Raw genomic sequence first — 16,109 nt, forward strand, 5'->3', positions numbered from 1 at the left:
TTTGCTGAATACTTGTAGCTCCATTGTGATGGATGTTCTTCACATTGCTTCTTCTCTTGTGCTAGTGATGTACAGTGTAGCATTGACTTTTTATCGCAGAAGGCAGACCGGCATCCGTCGTTGAATACGTGTTACAGTGATATGATTTCTAATATACATGATTGTGTTGGTACATTTTGCTTCTCTTTTATAGTTTGCCCCCCCGATTATGATGATGATGAGGCATCCCCATTGGCGAATGTTGCGTGCGGTGCCGGGAGCTCCTCACTTGTTGCTGGCTGCTCTGCCTTTGAGGCAAAGCAGTGTGACTGGCCAGCCGTTGAATGCCCCCCGGTGCGGAGGGGATCATCGTGCGCATGCACCGGCTCGCTCTCCAAAGGACCAACCTCTTCGCTCCCGGCCCTCGCCTCATCGCACTGTACAGCGCGCCGCCCTTCATCCTCCTCTGGCTCCATAGTGTCGCTGTCCTGCAGCCGTGACGCCTCACCCGCCTCATCCAGCGCCGCGTCCTCGAGCAGGTCCATTGTAAAGGTCTCGCTGGAGCGCTGCTGCATCAGCGCCGCGCCGTCGCTCCACGAGAAGACGTTGCCAACGGCCAGGTCCTCCACGAGCTGCAGGAAGCCGTCGTCCTTAGTCTGCTGCTCTGTGCTGCTGCTGCCCGCCGCGTGGTGGCGGTGCAGGGACAGCTCCTGGCGCTGACCGCCATGCTGGCCAGCCTCGATGCTCTCATAGCGGAGGGTGTGGCCACCGCCGAGGCGCGTCTCGACCGCCTGGCGCACCTCGAGTCCCATGAAGAGGTACGGCGCGCCGTTATCGTCGCCGGGCAGGGCGAGGGTGACGCGGCTAGGGGTCCGCAGGCGGCCCTCGAGCAAGTTGAACTCTGACGCGGCCAAGAAGCGGCGCATCGCGAGCTGGTCAGCGTTGAGGGTCAGCAGACGCTGCTGCGTCAGCCGCACGTCGACGCTCTCCGTGGGCAGGAGGAGGTCCTGGACGCGCTGCGCCGCCACAGCGTGCAGGGTCGAGGTGGGCGGCACGTCAAAATTGGACAGGTCAGTGGTCTCGTCAACGGGGAGCGTCAGCCGTACGCGCGGCAGCGCACCATTTGGGGTGCCGACTTCCTGCCGTGTCGTGTCCGGGGAAAAGTGCAGGACGATGGCGGTGGACTGCGTGACGGGCTCATCGCCGGTCGACAGCGTGGTGAGCGCGGCGGGGTGCGGAATAAGGGGGGACAGGATGCGGCGGCTGCTCCTACCGGCGCTCATCTTGCCTGAACTTTTGGCAACAGTCTCTTTGAGATGCAGCACGTGGCCAAATGTCGCGAATGTCGCGTCCGATATCCTGGCAGCATCGGGAATGGATGGAGATAGCAGCGGGGCGAGCTCTACACGAGTGGCGAGTTGAAGAGATGGCAGAGCGTTCTTCTCTACCTTGCGGACGACGTCGACGTAGCGTGTCCACGCGCTGAGCTTGTCGCACCACGACTTGCTGCGCGCTTCGCGGTGGTAGTCGAGATATACAGCATTCTTGGGCTTCGTGCGCCGCCCCTTGCCGGCGAGGACCTTCAAGGAAGCATCATCGGCTTCCGCTTCTGCCGCACTCTGGCCAGCCATGAGGAGTCGCCAAACGATGTCGACCGGCCCTTCTCGTGTAGTGCTTATTTCCACGTCCGTGCTGATCAGCTTTGGCCTATCGCTGTCAGCAATCCAGTAAACTATCAATTCCTACGGGAGAAATTAGCGTAAGTCATGAAGAATGTAGTCCTCTTTGCTCATGTTCTTACGTTCCCGCTGCTGCTCTTTTCTATAATCGTGTTCGTGATGTTTGCCAAATTATCGAGTATAGGCTTTGCCAAGTTCTCTTTCTTGACCGTCTCTGTCGAGAGTCGAGCAGAAGTGACTGCTTGTGCAATCTCGTTCAACCGCGCTATTATTGGTTTAATAGCTGCTTTGGAGGCGTATATGCCGATCCGTGATTCTTCAGATTTGGCGGCAAGTCTCTCATTGTTTCCGGGATTTAGCATTTCACGCTGAATGGCTTCTAAAACAGGTTTCCCGTGCCCTGAAAGTCTTTGTCAGTATCAGCTGGACGGATGTTAAGCTTTGTTCCGCACCTGTGAGCAGTCTGAATGTTACAGGGTGAACCCATAACAGCGCTCGGCCAAGAGACTCAACCTGCTCTCGAACATCGAGCTTCCATATTTTATCAATGATGGTCGCTGAGCATACATATTTTGGCTTTTTGCTTTCCAGCTCGATTTGATAGCCTGGTTGCCAATGGGTCTGCTTTTGAATCCAGGAGTACGTGTTTGACTCTTCTTTTGCTTGGGCCTCCAACTCCTGTGCGTGCTTCATAGTGATGTAGCTACTGAGCTGTCCCTGCGTAAAGCCATCGACGAGAGCTGCTACTAGTCTGTGATACTCATGGACAGGTATCGTTGTCGTGTCGGCCGGTCGCATCTCGTCAATGTTGTCCCATGCTTCGAGCACAGGGTCTTGTTCGTCGTCTGGCTTCAAGACATAATCTGTCCACTTTAACTCGACCACAGGCTTAGCGTCTGCCTCCTCAGATTCGAGGACTGGAATTTGCTTCCTTGAGCGTTGCATTCTGTTTGGGTCCTTGAGAATAAGGGCTTCTACAGGGCGACCGAGCGCTGAAACGCCCAAGTGCTGGTGGGTGAGAAGCTCGTGTTTGAAAGGGCGGCTTCGAGATGGTGCTTCTTTGGGAGAAGTCTCGAAAAGAATATCATCTTCCGAAGCCAAAGAGTCATACTCGCCATGAGCCAAACCGCTATACCGTGTGTTCGCGTCTACTGCTGCAGCCTCTTCTGTCGACAATCCCTCGTCGCTGAGAGAAGTATCTGTGGATGCTAGCGCCTCCGCAATCTCGGCATCGGTCGGCTCGTAATTTTCAATGTCAGGCATCGTTTCGTGTTCAACGGTGTTCGATTTGCTGTTGGCGGCTTCGGCTGTGTTTCGCGGTTCATCATGGTTTTTCTCTTGACCGGAAGTCTGTACATGATTATCACCCTCGACCCTGACGACTGAGTCATGATACATGTGGTTTGATGGCCCAGAAGAGCCCCGTATCATGTCGTTCATCTGCTCTGGCGAATACAGCTTTTCTGTCGTGTCTCGTTGTCTGGCCTGCCGAGGGGTAGCGCTCAAGGCCCTGTGGACGCCAGCAGAGCTCCATCGTGCCAGCGACAGTGGTCGCGCGGATGCAATTTGCCGCAGCTGGACCGATCGAAGTAGCATCTGATCAATGTTCCATGTAGCCCGAGTACATTTGTATAGCTGATGGTCGAAGAACCAGAATGTTGCGAAACCAATTAGGACAGGGGTAGTGGCTAAATTTGTCGCCGATAACGATAAGCGCGTTTTCTGCACTTTGCCTGTCGTGTGCTGTCACTGTTGTAAACAGAATGGATGGACGTTCATGCAATCGTTTAATATGCACCCTCAAATTGAAAAGAATTCCAACGAATCGAGGATATTGAGGTATTAGACCCTTTACACTACCTCAAACCTGAGAGAGCCGACAGAGAATGTCGCAGCGTAGAGCTACCAGTAGGTACTTACTGCCGTGGAAGAATTACTAGGTACCACCTAGTTCGGGACCAACCTTCAGCGCCACCCACCCATAAGTTAGGGACGCGGCTGTACTTACGCGCTGCACTGTATCACGCTCGTCCATTGTGCTTCGCCTTGCAAACGCGACAATCACCCATTCAACAGCGTTTCCGGAACCATTCGATTATCGCGAAACTTTACTTCGGTTTTTCGAAACGCAAAATCTCTGCACAATGCCGCCATCGAGGCGCCGAGGCCGACTGGTACGCCCCGTAACGGGTTGCTACATGCGACAGTCACAGTTAACATAATGCAGGCCGTAAACGATGAGCCAGAGGAGGATAGTACTCAACTTCAACAGGAGAACGAGAACGGATCGGCAGAAGAACCAGATACGGCAGACGAGGCAAGCGAAAATGAAGACCCGAGCCATGCTGCGGACGAGATGCTGGCAAAGAAGCTGGTACGGTATGCTCTGTCCTGCGAGTATTCACGAACGCCAATACGACGCGACGGAATCAAGGAACGAGGTCAGTGATTGATGAGGATTATAGATTTTTTTTCTTCTACACGCATGTATTAATCCATAAAAGTCCTTGGAAGCCAGGGTAGGGCCTTTAGGAGGATATTTGCCTTGGCGCAGAAGCAACTACGAACAATCTGGGGCATGGAGCTTAGAGAGCTGCCAGTCCGCGAAAAGATGTTGCTGCAAGAAAAACGTCAAGCCATGAGGTCAAATGCGCAGCCCAAGACCGGGTCTGGCGCGTACATACTCACCTCTATCCTACCGGCCGCATATCGCTCCGCCGCCATCATCCCACCGTCCAGAATCCCGACACTCGAGGACGAAGCCACATACCTTGCCTTTTATACCATGGTGGTTTCACTGATATGGCTCAGTGCCAACGAGCTCAGCGAGCCAAAGCTGAAGCGCCATCTCTCCCGACTTAATGCCGACAAGAACGTCGGCAGCGAAAAGACCGAACTGACCCTCAAGCGCATGGAACGGCAAGGTTACGTGGTGCGCAAGGTGGACCGGCCGCCTGTTGGCCATGACGGCGAAGAAATAGTGACATGGCACCTCGGGCCCCGTGGAAGAGAGGAGATTGGCCTAGACGGCGTGATGGGATTTGTGCGAGAAGTATATGGCGAGCCAAGCGAGGACCTGGAGAGGAAGCTGCGGTCTAGTCTTGGGATCAAGCAGCCGAGAGAGGAAGGGGCTGCAGATGCTGACGGGGATACCATCATGTGAATTCACATGAAAGAGGACAAATAATACACATGATACACATGATACACATACACACATAATACAATTGTGATTCAGGTCAACACGCTCGAGCACATTGAGCATGTGATGTGAAGAACAGAATAACAACAATTCTTTTTGATCCAATGGTATATTTCCCAAACGCCGTAACAGAAACTCGTAAAACGTCTTGACGTGACCGATGGCTTTGCGTGATGGAGCTCATGGAGTTGCACCCTCGGTCGTTCAGTCTTCGCGCGCTGGTGGGGGACCGGCAGGTTGCAGCATTTTCTGCGAAGCATTAGTTTCCAACGCATGGTAAAGAAGAAGAATCGCTCGACACGTACTCGAATCATTTTCGCCCTCGTTTTCGTCAGCGGCTCGTTCTCAGCCAGCGCAATGTACGACAGGAGAGGGCGGTGGCCCGCGATGGAGGAATACGTGTCGCGGTGGATGTTCGTGCGCCACTCCCAGCTCGTCGTATCCGCATGTCCAGTACCGATGAATTTCGCTTGAAGCCGTTCGAGCTCTTGTTGCGTACGAAGCTTGTCCGCCTGGTGTGATGTTAGTGCATGCGCAAACAATGAGCAGGCTCTATAACTGACCATTGTGATTGGTAATTCGCAGTGAGGTGTTGAGTATCTGACGAATAGATACCAGATAGATGGTTTATGCGCAGTAGAGTTCTAAAGGCTCAGTAATTCCCAGGAAGCGGAGGTCTATTTCATTTATGAAGTGTTTCTCATAGAGCTACCGAGCGCAGAGGCTGGTGATAGTGGGGCCATTCGTAGCCGGTTGATGTTCGGTAGTCGCGTCTCACTTTGAGTTCTCGCCAACCACACATCCTTCCCGAGGGATCACGCGGATAATAAGTTGCAAACATCCCCTGACGAATTAGCTGAGCCATCTCCAACAACTTCTTTTCAGAGATTTCTTGAAAGCTGGCCATAGAGCTGGCGGCCGTGCTGAGGCGGTATATTGAACACGTGCTCTGGCCTCATTGCGCTACCTCGCGACTCAACCTCACTTACTAGCTCGACTTCAACCCAGCGAGACCAATTGATCATGGCTAGTCAAGTGCTGCCAGAACACTGGTCTGAGCTGAATGCAGCTCGCAGCCAACGGAGTCTTTGTGTGGCAGACGTGGATAAGCTCAAGAGTTTATGCGTTCAGGACTGCGGCAAGAAGCATGTAGTCGAATGCAAAGACTGTTACGGAAAAGTTCTTGATCGCATGAGGAAAAGGTATAGCGAAAGCCAGGAGAAAGAGTGGTTCTCGCAACGGCGAATGTTTCTACAGGAGCTTGATGACCTCTTCACGGATGTCAAAAACAATAACGGAAGCCTGCAGGCTATCGAGGCACACATCGAATCAGAAAAAGAGGCCTGGTATCGTTGGGTCCTGAGAAGGCATCCTGACTTCCTTGAAGTGGCCGAACATGACGCGCCAATCGAAGAAATGAGAGGAATGCTGGGTGACCCAGACCGTAGCCGCGAAGAGCTCGTCGCCATGATGTGGCTGGGTGTCGGCAAGCCAGAAAACTGGTCGGAAAAAGTTGACGCATTTGTCGAAAAAGTGTCAGCTCTCAAAGGCAAACCAGATGAGCTCAAAAAGCTATACATCACCGAGATTTTTAAGGGTGTGGACGGCAACAGCGTTCTCGAACACGCTCAGCCCTACCTAGACGAATATCAAGCCTCCGACAGCTTGACGTTGGAGCAAATTGTCGGCCGTATCGTTGAAGATCACCACCGCAGCAGGAGTTCACAACCCCAAAGAGATACACATGCAAGCCGCCTGAATGAATTGCGCAGGGCAAAGACGGCCTTTGAGCAGAAGAGGAAGGAGTCTAAGGCGCTCCTTCGTGAAGCTCAGGCCAAGTCGGTGCTCTACAACCTACCACCATGCGCAGTATGCCAGCGCACAGTCTCTACACAGGAAATTTTCTCGTGCTCTCTTTGCCAGACAATCGTGCAGCTGGGCGGAAGCGACGAGCTGACAGTATACTGCTCGGAAGATTGCTACCAGAAGGGACAGGTGGGTGAAACAAAGCAGGTATATTCTCTGTTGCCATGACTAACAGTTTTGCAGGAAGAGCATATTGGGAAGAGGCACGACTGCAGCGCCGGTGAGAACTGTATTCAGCTCAAAGATGAGGATACCGAGATGACAGACGACACAACCCAGGCTGTGCTGTGTAAGCAATGCTTTGACGACAAACGGGCCACAGTATACTGCTCCCAACGGTGTGCATCAGAGAGGCTCCCTGCGCACATGCAGGAGGCGCATGGCACTAGCCACGCAATAGATGTCAAATCCGTTGCCGTACCCGTCCCAGAGATGATTGAGCCAATCCTGGAGAGGGAGAATCCCACGCTCAAAATTGAGCGTGTTCAATGATGGGTCGGCAGAAAGTCATGTACACCGGACGGGACATGTGTCAGTAGCTTGCGTAAATATACCCAAATGGAATTGTATTTTCACTATAAAGGTGCCATTTCGAAGCGGGTAAACTAGTTTATACCTTGAGTCTTGCCACTTCTTCCCATTTCTCATCCGAGGCGGCCAAGTTCTTGGCCGCGACTTTGCCAATCTCTACGGCATCCTCTCCCAGGAGCATCCTCAGTGGAGGCTCCGGTACATTGGCCACATGCAGCACACTCCTGACAATATCCACCGTCTCCGTCCAGGTCGCGCTCAGCGCCGCTCGGCGATCAATCTGCGCCTGCACGGTCGCGCGGTAAGGCTCGCTGACGGGCTCGACGGCCATGCTGACCCAGTCCGTCTTCATCCCGCCGGGCTCGAGCACCGTCACATGAACGCCCAGGGGCGCCATCTCGGCGGCCAGGACGGTCGAGAAGCCGCCGACGGCCCACTTGCTGCTCTGGTACGCCGCCAGGCCGGGGGAGCCCACCCGGCCGCCGACGGACGAGATCTGGATGATGTGGCCCCGGCCCTGCCTTCGCAGGGTCGGCAGCGCGGCCTTGGTGACGTTGACGACGCCCAGAAAGTTGGTCTCCACCTGGGCGCGGAAGGACGCGAGCGACACGTCCTCGACGGAGCCGGCGCATGCGTACCCGGCATTGTTCACGAGCACGTCGAGGCGTCCGAATGCGGCGGCGGACGCCGCGACGGCGGCGGCGGCGCTCGAGGGGTCCGTGACGTCGAGCGGGCGGGCGACGATGCGGCCTGGTCCGTATCTGACGACGAGGTCGTCTAGTTGAGATGGGTCGCGCGCCGTGGCGACGAGAAGGTCTCCGGCTTCGAGGACAGCCTCTGCCAGAGCACGGCCGAGACCGCGTGAGGAACCGGTAATGAGCCAGACTTTTGCCATAGTGATGCGAGTTAGCACGAGAAATGGTAGTGAAGTTTATATACACAAAAAGTATGTTCTAACGCAGCCGCATCCGCGCATCCTATAGACATGGTCTCTTGTCGAGCAGACAGTCACTTTTATAGACGCCCGGTGCGGCCTCATGACTGACAGCCGCAACGGAGATTACTTTGAGGATTATAAATGCATATTGTTCCAAAATTTTAAAACCGAAACCTCCTTGTCATTGAAAGCATCGCGCAACTCGTAACGTGGTCTCGGTGGGCGGTGCTAATTAGCCGGTTGAGGCACCGGACTTAAGCGGCCGTTAAGTACGACGGCCCCAGCCCGCCCGCAGCACACACGATGCCGCTTACACGTCACATTAACAGGGCACAAAGCAAAGAAGACCGATGAATCTTGCAGTCAAATCGGCAAGCTTACTACTTCTCCTGCCGAATCGTGTGATTGAAACTGGCAGGCATGAGCCGATCTCTGATGAGAACCTCATCCTGGTACTATTTACGCTCTGTGTGAGTATATTATGTTTGGTATGAAAGAAGGCCAGTCTTGGCTTTCTGGAGCATCTCTCCGCAAAACCTCCATCGTTTCCTCTAGCAACGCCTTTTGGACAGGATCTACGGTCGTCTGCCAGGCAGCGACCATGGGCAGGCGTGCGACGCCGCTCCCGATCGGACGACAGTCCTCCACCAACGCCGCCAGCTCCAGCGCCTGGCCGCACAGGCCGTCTAGCTCTGTTTGGAAGTCCAAGTCGGGCTCGTAGTACTGGATGACGGAGCCAAAGTTGATCTGGATCGACAGCGCCAGCGCGTAGCCCGCCCGGACGCTGCTGATGAGCCGGTTGAGGGCTGGCGGCGGCAGCTGGCCCATGGCCACCTGTGAGGCTGCGTACTCGCGGAGCTCGATGAGTTGTTTTCGAAGTAGCGGCACTTCGAGTCGAAGGATCTTGTAGTCTTGTTTGATGTGCTCTAGGTGGCGTTTCGGCTCCTGGAAGAGCGTGGGAAGCTTTACAAGACTCGCTATGGTGAGGCTGCTGTAGGCTTTGCCGTCGGCGCGAGTGTATGGTCTGGGACCTTCTGTAATGAGGAGAGTACCAATGAGTTGCTCGAGGTTGATGTCGCGGCGATGGAAGCTCTCTAGAATCTGGAAAAGAAGCCCGGTCAGCGATTACAACCCTGCTCCGAGCTCTGCGGTCGTCCGTAGGATATGAGGATACGCACTATACAGATCGAGATGGTGCGGCGCACCGCCCTTTCGAACTCGCTCAGTGCGGTCCCTCTCTTAGCACTTCTCAGAGCGTATGAGATGCCCAGCTCAAAGATGCCGTCTGCATCCTGTCTCTTGCCGATCCAGTCATGCATCACATGAAGCAGGAACAACGCGCTCATGCATTCGGTATCAACGTTTGTACGAGCGTCCTGCAGAGACAGCCGGACGTACCTCAACGCCTCATCGTATGCACTCAGAGCCCTTTGTGTCACAGTTTTCGAGTAGAGACAGGGAAACGAAGCAATGACGCCCTGTATCGCAGCATCGAGAGCCTTGTTGGACCCAAAGCGTTTAGGCAGGTCCCCTAGCCAGTGGCTCATGCTGAATACGTCGTACCGTGGATCTGTTATTTCCAGTATAGACACGAATCCCGACACGGAGTAGGTCGTTTCATTCGTCGGAGACTTGACAAGAGGCAATAGCGGTCTGTTTCTGAGTTGCTGCTGGCGCGCGAGGTCTCGAGGGCAAACAGCACGAGCAGATGACTGGCCCTCCGATGCTCTTCTCGATTTCGCTGATTCGTCCACAAATTGGTTTCTGAAGCGAAATTGCACTGTGCCACGGCCGGTGCACTGTATTCGCAGGCGATGACAACGTGCACAGGCTGGCTGGAGTTGATCGCACTGCCACTTGCCATCAATATCGAGTAATTACTACTTTGGAAGTAGTTGGGCTACGTTACCTTCTTTTTCTGTCTTCTGCAGGCATCACAGCCTCTAGTGGTAGGATTGGCAGGCATCGTGATGTACAATAGAAAGACTTTGAAATTCCAACAAGTGCGATACAGGACATGAAAGCGGCCACTCGAGATGTGTTTCTTTGAGGAATATCGTTTCTAATGAGATGCGAGACAGTGAAAGAAGCGGGTAGGGTGGTTGTGGAATCTCACAGCCTGGTTGCCGACCGCTGGTCCTGCTGTTGGTGGTGATGCCATGAAGCGGGCCAGCGATGAGGGCGGCTGCAAAAGAACGCCAGGAGCCTGATTGCCGGCGTGGATGATTGATGAGGGAGGGAGGGTTAATGAAATACTTTGTATGGATAGTATGCAAGCGGAAACAGGTTAGACACGGGCCCTTAAAATGGAGAGTTAAGTGGGAAGTGCTTCCGAGAGCCGCTAATTAGCCAACCAACTAATTGACAAGATGTGTGCTGGCAGCTGCATCTTTGGTGCAACAGGGTACTCCTACTCGAGGAGTCGAACGGCTGTGAACCAAAATAGGAAACGGGAACGAAGGGAGTGCGTCAGGCCGAGCAGGCGGAATGGTTACGCCAAAGACTCTGATAAGGCTGAGGCGATCCGCGGATCGAGTTGTACGAGTTGTACGACGAGCTAGAGGTCCGCCAACCCTGCTACACTCAGTAACTAACTAGCCAAAACTCGGCCTATGCCGAATTGATTAACGAGGGCCACTGTTGAGTACCCATTGTTTCCATCTCAGACACGGCCAAGTTTAGCTAGTAGGCTGGTACCGCGCGGCATGCACAGTGGCTGGCGTTTGCGACAGCGGTTCCAAACTTGTAGAGTTACTTGGATGCACATGACATACTTTGTCGAAGTTCGGACGAGAATGCAGGCGCTGATCAACGTGATTAAGACCTGCTAGCCTCCCTTGATATCGCTCCCGCGGAGCCGCGCCCTCTTTCAAATTCAACATCACGACTAGACTGAATTGCACAACATGAAGAGGAAGTAGGGGACATTTAGACTTTGGATTTGAAATACTTGACTGAAGCCAGTTGCAGTAGGTAGGCCTCGTGATCCGTTCGGCGTGCCGGCACTGATACCTCCTTGGTGAGGCTGCGGGACCCCACGATTTATTAGTCCGAGGCAGATTCTGCGCAAAGGAAATTACACTAGCGAGTCCCGGAGCCTAGTTGTGCGCAAGTAGACGGCTATTTCGAGCGGCACAATCTAGTTGGTTATTTGTCAGAAAGATGAGTCAGTGGTTCTTAAAATACATGTTGCTTTTTTTTCAATAGGAAATGCGGTGTCGACTGATTTACAGAGGCGCAGCGGCACACATGCCTCCAAAGAATAGATTTTTTACTCGACTTTAAGCAGTAGGTAAGTAGTTACTATTGGCAACTGGTAAGATGAACCGCATTCAACGTTGTTAGCTTAGCCTGGAATACTTGCAGCCTTGGGCTGAACGGCGCGTTCTCATGAAGCTACGGAACAAGATGAAAGAGGAGGAACGCCGACTGTATCAGTAGCATGCGCTTCAATAGAGTAACTACCAGATATCGATTGGTCGATTGTTATACACTGGCACTCAAGTCTAGGATCTTTGACTACTCATATCTTAATAAGCCCCGGACTGCGTTCGTAGCTTGATGTGCCCAATTAACTGTCAGGTAGATCAAGGGGATTGCTGCAGGGTCGACCGCTCAGCCGGCCGATACTTAGTATCTGCGTAGTCGTGCCCAACCTCACCTTTTTCTACTCTCTTCTATCGCGAGGCTCTCACCTACGGATGTCTCGTCAAAACTGTCAGTTACTCTCCTGATCTGCAATCCCAACTCTCGGTCATAGATGCCGGGCGCTGACATCATTTCCTTGCTCATTGACGAGATCCCTTCTATGCTTTCCATTACTAGGCTAGTCGGTTCCTAGCCATTCGAGAGGGTAGTTCCGCGAAAATTGCGTCAAGTTCTGAGCATAGGGGGGCAAAGTTTCGTATATAATGAACAAAAAAAAAACTGGTGTTTTCCGAGTTGTGGGATTCGTGGCTAAAACATCTATGACCACATCTCATTTAGCACTCGCTAGTAGTAGCGACTGCAGACCATTCAAATGGGATGGAAAGTACGAAGTAATAAAATTATAATGAAGCTTATGGGTGACGAGAAAATGAAGACGATAAAGGCTTAGTGATAAGAGCTGCTGAAGGGAAGGCGAATCGGGCTCGAGTTTAACGACGTCCACTTTCTGGTAGCCACCGAAAAGCAATTACGGTGGCCTACTGGTAAGCACTGTGCCTTGTGAGCATTGTTACCCTGATGTCCAGATTTATTTTGAAACAGGGGCATGAAACAAAAATGCAGCTTTAAATTGGCCAGGTTTATGAATTTGTTTCCTTTATACAATCGTAAGCATCCCCAACTACTAGTTGTACTGTAAATGTATCTGTTTTACTCTGACAGCCCAGATCACTGACTAGTGTCTGTGAACGATAGTACTAATAATGGTGTGGATAGGACGGACTGAAGGCCGCCCAGCCGTGACTACTACTCAGTAACGAACTATCAGTAGCGCATGGCCTGTTATCTACTGATATAGCGGGCCTCGAAGCCTAATTATTAGTAGAATGCATGGGGGATTTTTGCGTACTGAGTAGGCAACTAACAGCCAACTTTGATCATTCAGGAGCATCTTCAAGCATCTTGACTCCGACAAGTACTTCCTTTTTCATGATTAAATAAGGAGTGAAAGGAGTACCTTTCTCGGCGCCCAGTATACTTATATTATGCGTCATGCATCCGTGGCCTTTGGCTAGGGCACTTCTCATTTCCCTGCCACGACACATTGGCATTGGCATGACTACTTACTCACTGTACCTAGCGACAAGGTAAGAAACACCACGTAAGCTATACGACATCATTGGGGCCAAGAGAAGAAAAAACACGCTGAGGGAACGACTCGAGAAACGTGTTCAACGAGGTGACTACCCAGTTCGTCCTGAAACATAATTATGAGTAGTTCATGAACCACTTGGATAATTTTGGAGCATCGACACCAGCTTCCTCCATAGGCTTATCCAAACAAGGCGCCCAATTGAATCATGGCTTTTCGCCTTGACTCGGTCGGATGCTTTTTCTTACCAGTACCACCCATCACCACACGGGCTCCTATAAGCAATTTCTTGGGTATGAGAAGAGCATACCAAGTCATGTGACTCGTATAGTTTTTCTACCGAAACCAGCGACGCACTCAAAAAGAGACCAATCCATCACCAATGTGCACCCCTCTATCGTAGCAAGAGTGGATGGACATGTGGGGATTGTCATCGAAGTGTCTCTTCCTGAGTATATCAGTGCAACTACGGAGTAGATTTGGCTTCAAGGCTATGGATTGGCAGGACGTTGAGACGGATTGCCGTGTAGCAGTTAATCTTCATCGTATACTGAGTCAAACGCGAGGCTATTTACATCAACGCATCTCCTTACTTTTACTCGATAAAGCTCAGATTGTTTACTTGCCGCCCTGGACAGGAAAGGAAGTCATGTTAGAGTTCACACCTAGCCTATAGCATAAGACTGGTATTGAATTTTATATTACCGTGTTATGGGCTTGCTGCAACCGTTGCTGAGTCGTAAAGCTTGGCGACGCCTCGCGGCAATTGGAAATTGCAATACTGACCACAGGTTTGCCAATCACAATGGCATAAGACAATTTCCCCTTGGCATGTAAATCTGAACATGATGGCAAAGAAAGGTATTGTTCCTATTCAATTAAACAAAACAAAAAGGAAAAGGAAACTTGTATAAAGAGTAAGATCCAGTGCAGTAGAGCCATCCCTTTCGCTCATTCACCACCATCTCTTACCTCGAAGCTTCCCTCAATCTACTCAGGCCCACCTCAACGCATGAAACCATGAAATACAGTTCTTTCATCGTTGCAGGCCTACTTGGTCTGGTCACGGCCGGACCGGCCTTCAAGTCCCGGCAAGGATCAGATTCACAAGAACTCGAATGCATTCAGAAAAGTCAGGAAGTCCATAGAAGCTGTATGAAAAAAATTTCACCAGAGCTTGACAACTCGGAAAAGGTGAAGTCGGCGGCTGCCTGCAGCTTGCCTGCTCAAGAGAACAAGCTGAAATGTCAAGAGAAAGGACTCACCAAGCTACAATTGTCCAGAGGTCGGTGCCACGTGGATGCGATTAGAGTCCAGGTCGAATGTTCGGAGGAACCCGCAACGTGCGTAAAGAAGATGTTGGCGGCGAGGGATGATTGCCTGAAAGCAGTCGACAATTCAACCGACAGCCCAGCCAGGAAGCCAGCCGACAAGCAAGCCGAAACACCAGCCGGAACGCCTGTTGACAACCCAGGAGCTCTTCAAAATGACACGACCGGATCGGCCTCGCCGTTTGAACAAAAAGCAACTGAGCTAGGGTTCATTACGCAAGCAGCTTCGCCAGACGAGTGCGAGTCAGAGAATAAACGAGCCTTGGATAACTGTTTGAAAGCGCCACCTGCCAACAATACAGAATTGGTAAAGCAGAAGCAGCAAACTCTCTGTAATTGGTGGTTGGATGCGAGCATAATACCGTGTCTAGAGAAGTCGATAAGCGAAACGGAACTACAGAAACTTAAGTGTCGCTGGCAGGGTAACTATGTCCATTTTCACTGTTTGGGGAGCACCAAGGAAGACTCGGATTTCAAGACAAAGTGCCAAAATGAGGGCGACGCAGCGAAAACAAAATGTCAGGAAGATACCGAGAAAACAGCAGACAAGCCAGCCGAAACGCCAGCCGATAACAACCTAGGCGACGATGCCGTCGACAGCCTAGCCAGCGAGCAAGCCGACAAACTGGTCGACAACCCAGAAACCCCTCAAAATGACACGGCCAGACCAGCCTCGCAGTCCCAACAAGGAGCAGGTTCGCCATGGTACATTACAAAGGCAGATTCGCCAGATCAATGCAGAACGGAGAATAAACTAGGCCTCGACAAATGTTTGGGAGGTATTGCACTCGGAAAAAACGAACTGCAAGAGCTAAGGCAAGCAGCTGCCTGTAACTGGAACCATGATCGGAACACAAAGTTGTGTCTAGGGGAGTCAATGACCGAAACGGAACGGCAGACACTCCCGTGCAAGGAGGAGAGCAACTTTTTCCATCTCGAATGTTTGTGGAAATCCGGGGAAGACCCAGATTTCAAAACAAAGTGCCAAAATGAGGCCGACGCAACGAGAGCAAAATGCCTAGAACGTACCGACAAAACAGCAGACAAGCCAGCAGACAAGCCAGCAGACAAGCCAGTCGACAACAAGCCAGTCGACAACAAGCCAGTCGACAACAAGCCAGTCGACAACAAGCCAGTCGACAACCTAGGAACTCCTCAAAATGACACGGCCGGACCTGCCGCGCAGTCCCAACCAGAAACAACTTCAGAAGCCAAAAAGTGCAGTCAGCAAGTTTTTGATATGGGGAAAAGCTGTTCCAGAGACATATCTGGAGATCTTGATGTTTGGGAACAGAGAAAGCTACTGCATGCCTGTCGACTGAGAGCGTATAATACCACACAGCCCTGTTTTTCGAAGGCACTCACCGAGAAGCAATACAGGGAACATCTCTGCAAGGTTAAAGCGCTCCAAGTCCTAGTCTCCTGTGGGGAGAGACCTAGCTCATCCGCAGATCCCGAGAAAGAGTGCGAAGAAGAGGGCCACTCCGTGGAAAAGAAATGCCGGCAAGACGCCGACAAAACAACAGACAAGCCAGCCGAAACACCAGTCGAAGACAAGCCAGCCGGAACGCCAGTCGACGACAAGCCAACCGAAACGCCAGTCGACAACAAGCCAGCCAACAATACAGTCGACAGCCCAGTCCACCAGCCAGCCGAAATGCGAGCCTTTCTTGAAGAATACTGCGTGGGGGTAAACGACTCGCAGGCTCTTGACGCGTGCTCAAAGAACGGGTCAGATGAAGAAAAGAGGGAATGTCAAACCAAATCAAACGATCTCACAAAG

At 52.2% G+C, this 16,109-nt stretch overlaps 6 protein-coding genes across 6 annotated transcripts; 2 read left to right on the top strand and 4 right to left on the bottom strand.

Moving 5' to 3' along the window:
- Window positions 1-206: 206 nt before the first annotated feature.
- V2A60_001998 (mitochondrial inner-membrane-bound regulator-domain-containing protein) lies at window positions 207-3,254 on the bottom strand (the record flags this gene model as incomplete). The annotated part of the gene is made up of 3 exons (XM_083253350.1): window positions 207-1,721; window positions 1,781-2,058; window positions 2,111-3,254. 3 exons carry the CDS (start codon window positions 3,252-3,254, stop codon window positions 207-209), a joined length of 2,937 nt encoding a protein of 978 aa, XP_083109476.1.
- Window positions 3,255-3,802: 548 nt separating this feature from the next.
- Window positions 3,803-4,821, top strand: V2A60_001999 (Smc5-Smc6 complex subunit NSE3; the record flags this gene model as incomplete). Its single annotated transcript, XM_083253351.1, has 3 exons — window positions 3,803-3,832; window positions 3,886-4,099; window positions 4,163-4,821. The coding sequence occupies 3 exons, from the start codon at window positions 3,803-3,805 to the stop codon at window positions 4,819-4,821; spliced, it is 903 nt and encodes a 300-aa protein (XP_083109477.1).
- Window positions 4,822-5,064: 243 nt separating this feature from the next.
- Window positions 5,065-5,426, bottom strand: V2A60_002000 (U2 snRNP complex subunit YSF3; the record flags this gene model as incomplete). The annotated part of the gene is made up of 3 exons (XM_083253352.1): window positions 5,065-5,109; window positions 5,166-5,372; window positions 5,424-5,426. 3 exons carry the CDS (start codon window positions 5,424-5,426, stop codon window positions 5,065-5,067), a joined length of 255 nt encoding a protein of 84 aa, XP_083109478.1.
- Window positions 5,427-5,883: 457 nt separating this feature from the next.
- Window positions 5,884-7,218, top strand: V2A60_002001 (uncharacterized protein; the record flags this gene model as incomplete). Its single annotated transcript, XM_083253353.1, has 3 exons — window positions 5,884-6,855; window positions 6,910-7,015; window positions 7,127-7,218. The coding sequence occupies 3 exons, from the start codon at window positions 5,884-5,886 to the stop codon at window positions 7,216-7,218; spliced, it is 1,170 nt and encodes a 389-aa protein (XP_083109479.1).
- A 118-nt stretch (window positions 7,219-7,336) lies between these two features.
- On the bottom strand, window positions 7,337-8,152 carry V2A60_002002 (uncharacterized protein; the record flags this gene model as incomplete). The annotated part of the gene is made up of 1 exon (XM_083253354.1): window positions 7,337-8,152. One exon carries the CDS (start codon window positions 8,150-8,152, stop codon window positions 7,337-7,339), a length of 816 nt encoding a protein of 271 aa, XP_083109480.1.
- Window positions 8,153-8,574: 422 nt separating this feature from the next.
- V2A60_002003 (uncharacterized protein) lies at window positions 8,575-9,741 on the bottom strand (the record flags this gene model as incomplete). The annotated part of the gene is made up of 3 exons (XM_083253355.1): window positions 8,575-8,649; window positions 8,732-9,295; window positions 9,373-9,741. The coding sequence occupies 3 exons, from the start codon at window positions 9,739-9,741 to the stop codon at window positions 8,575-8,577; spliced, it is 1,008 nt and encodes a 335-aa protein (XP_083109481.1).
- Window positions 9,742-16,109: the final 6,368 nt, after the last annotated feature.

This window comes from Cordyceps javanica, chromosome 1 (assembly GCF_051103115.1).
Source record: "Cordyceps javanica chromosome 1, complete sequence".
In the NCBI taxonomy this organism is placed as follows: domain Eukaryota; kingdom Fungi; phylum Ascomycota; class Sordariomycetes; order Hypocreales; family Cordycipitaceae; genus Cordyceps; species Cordyceps javanica.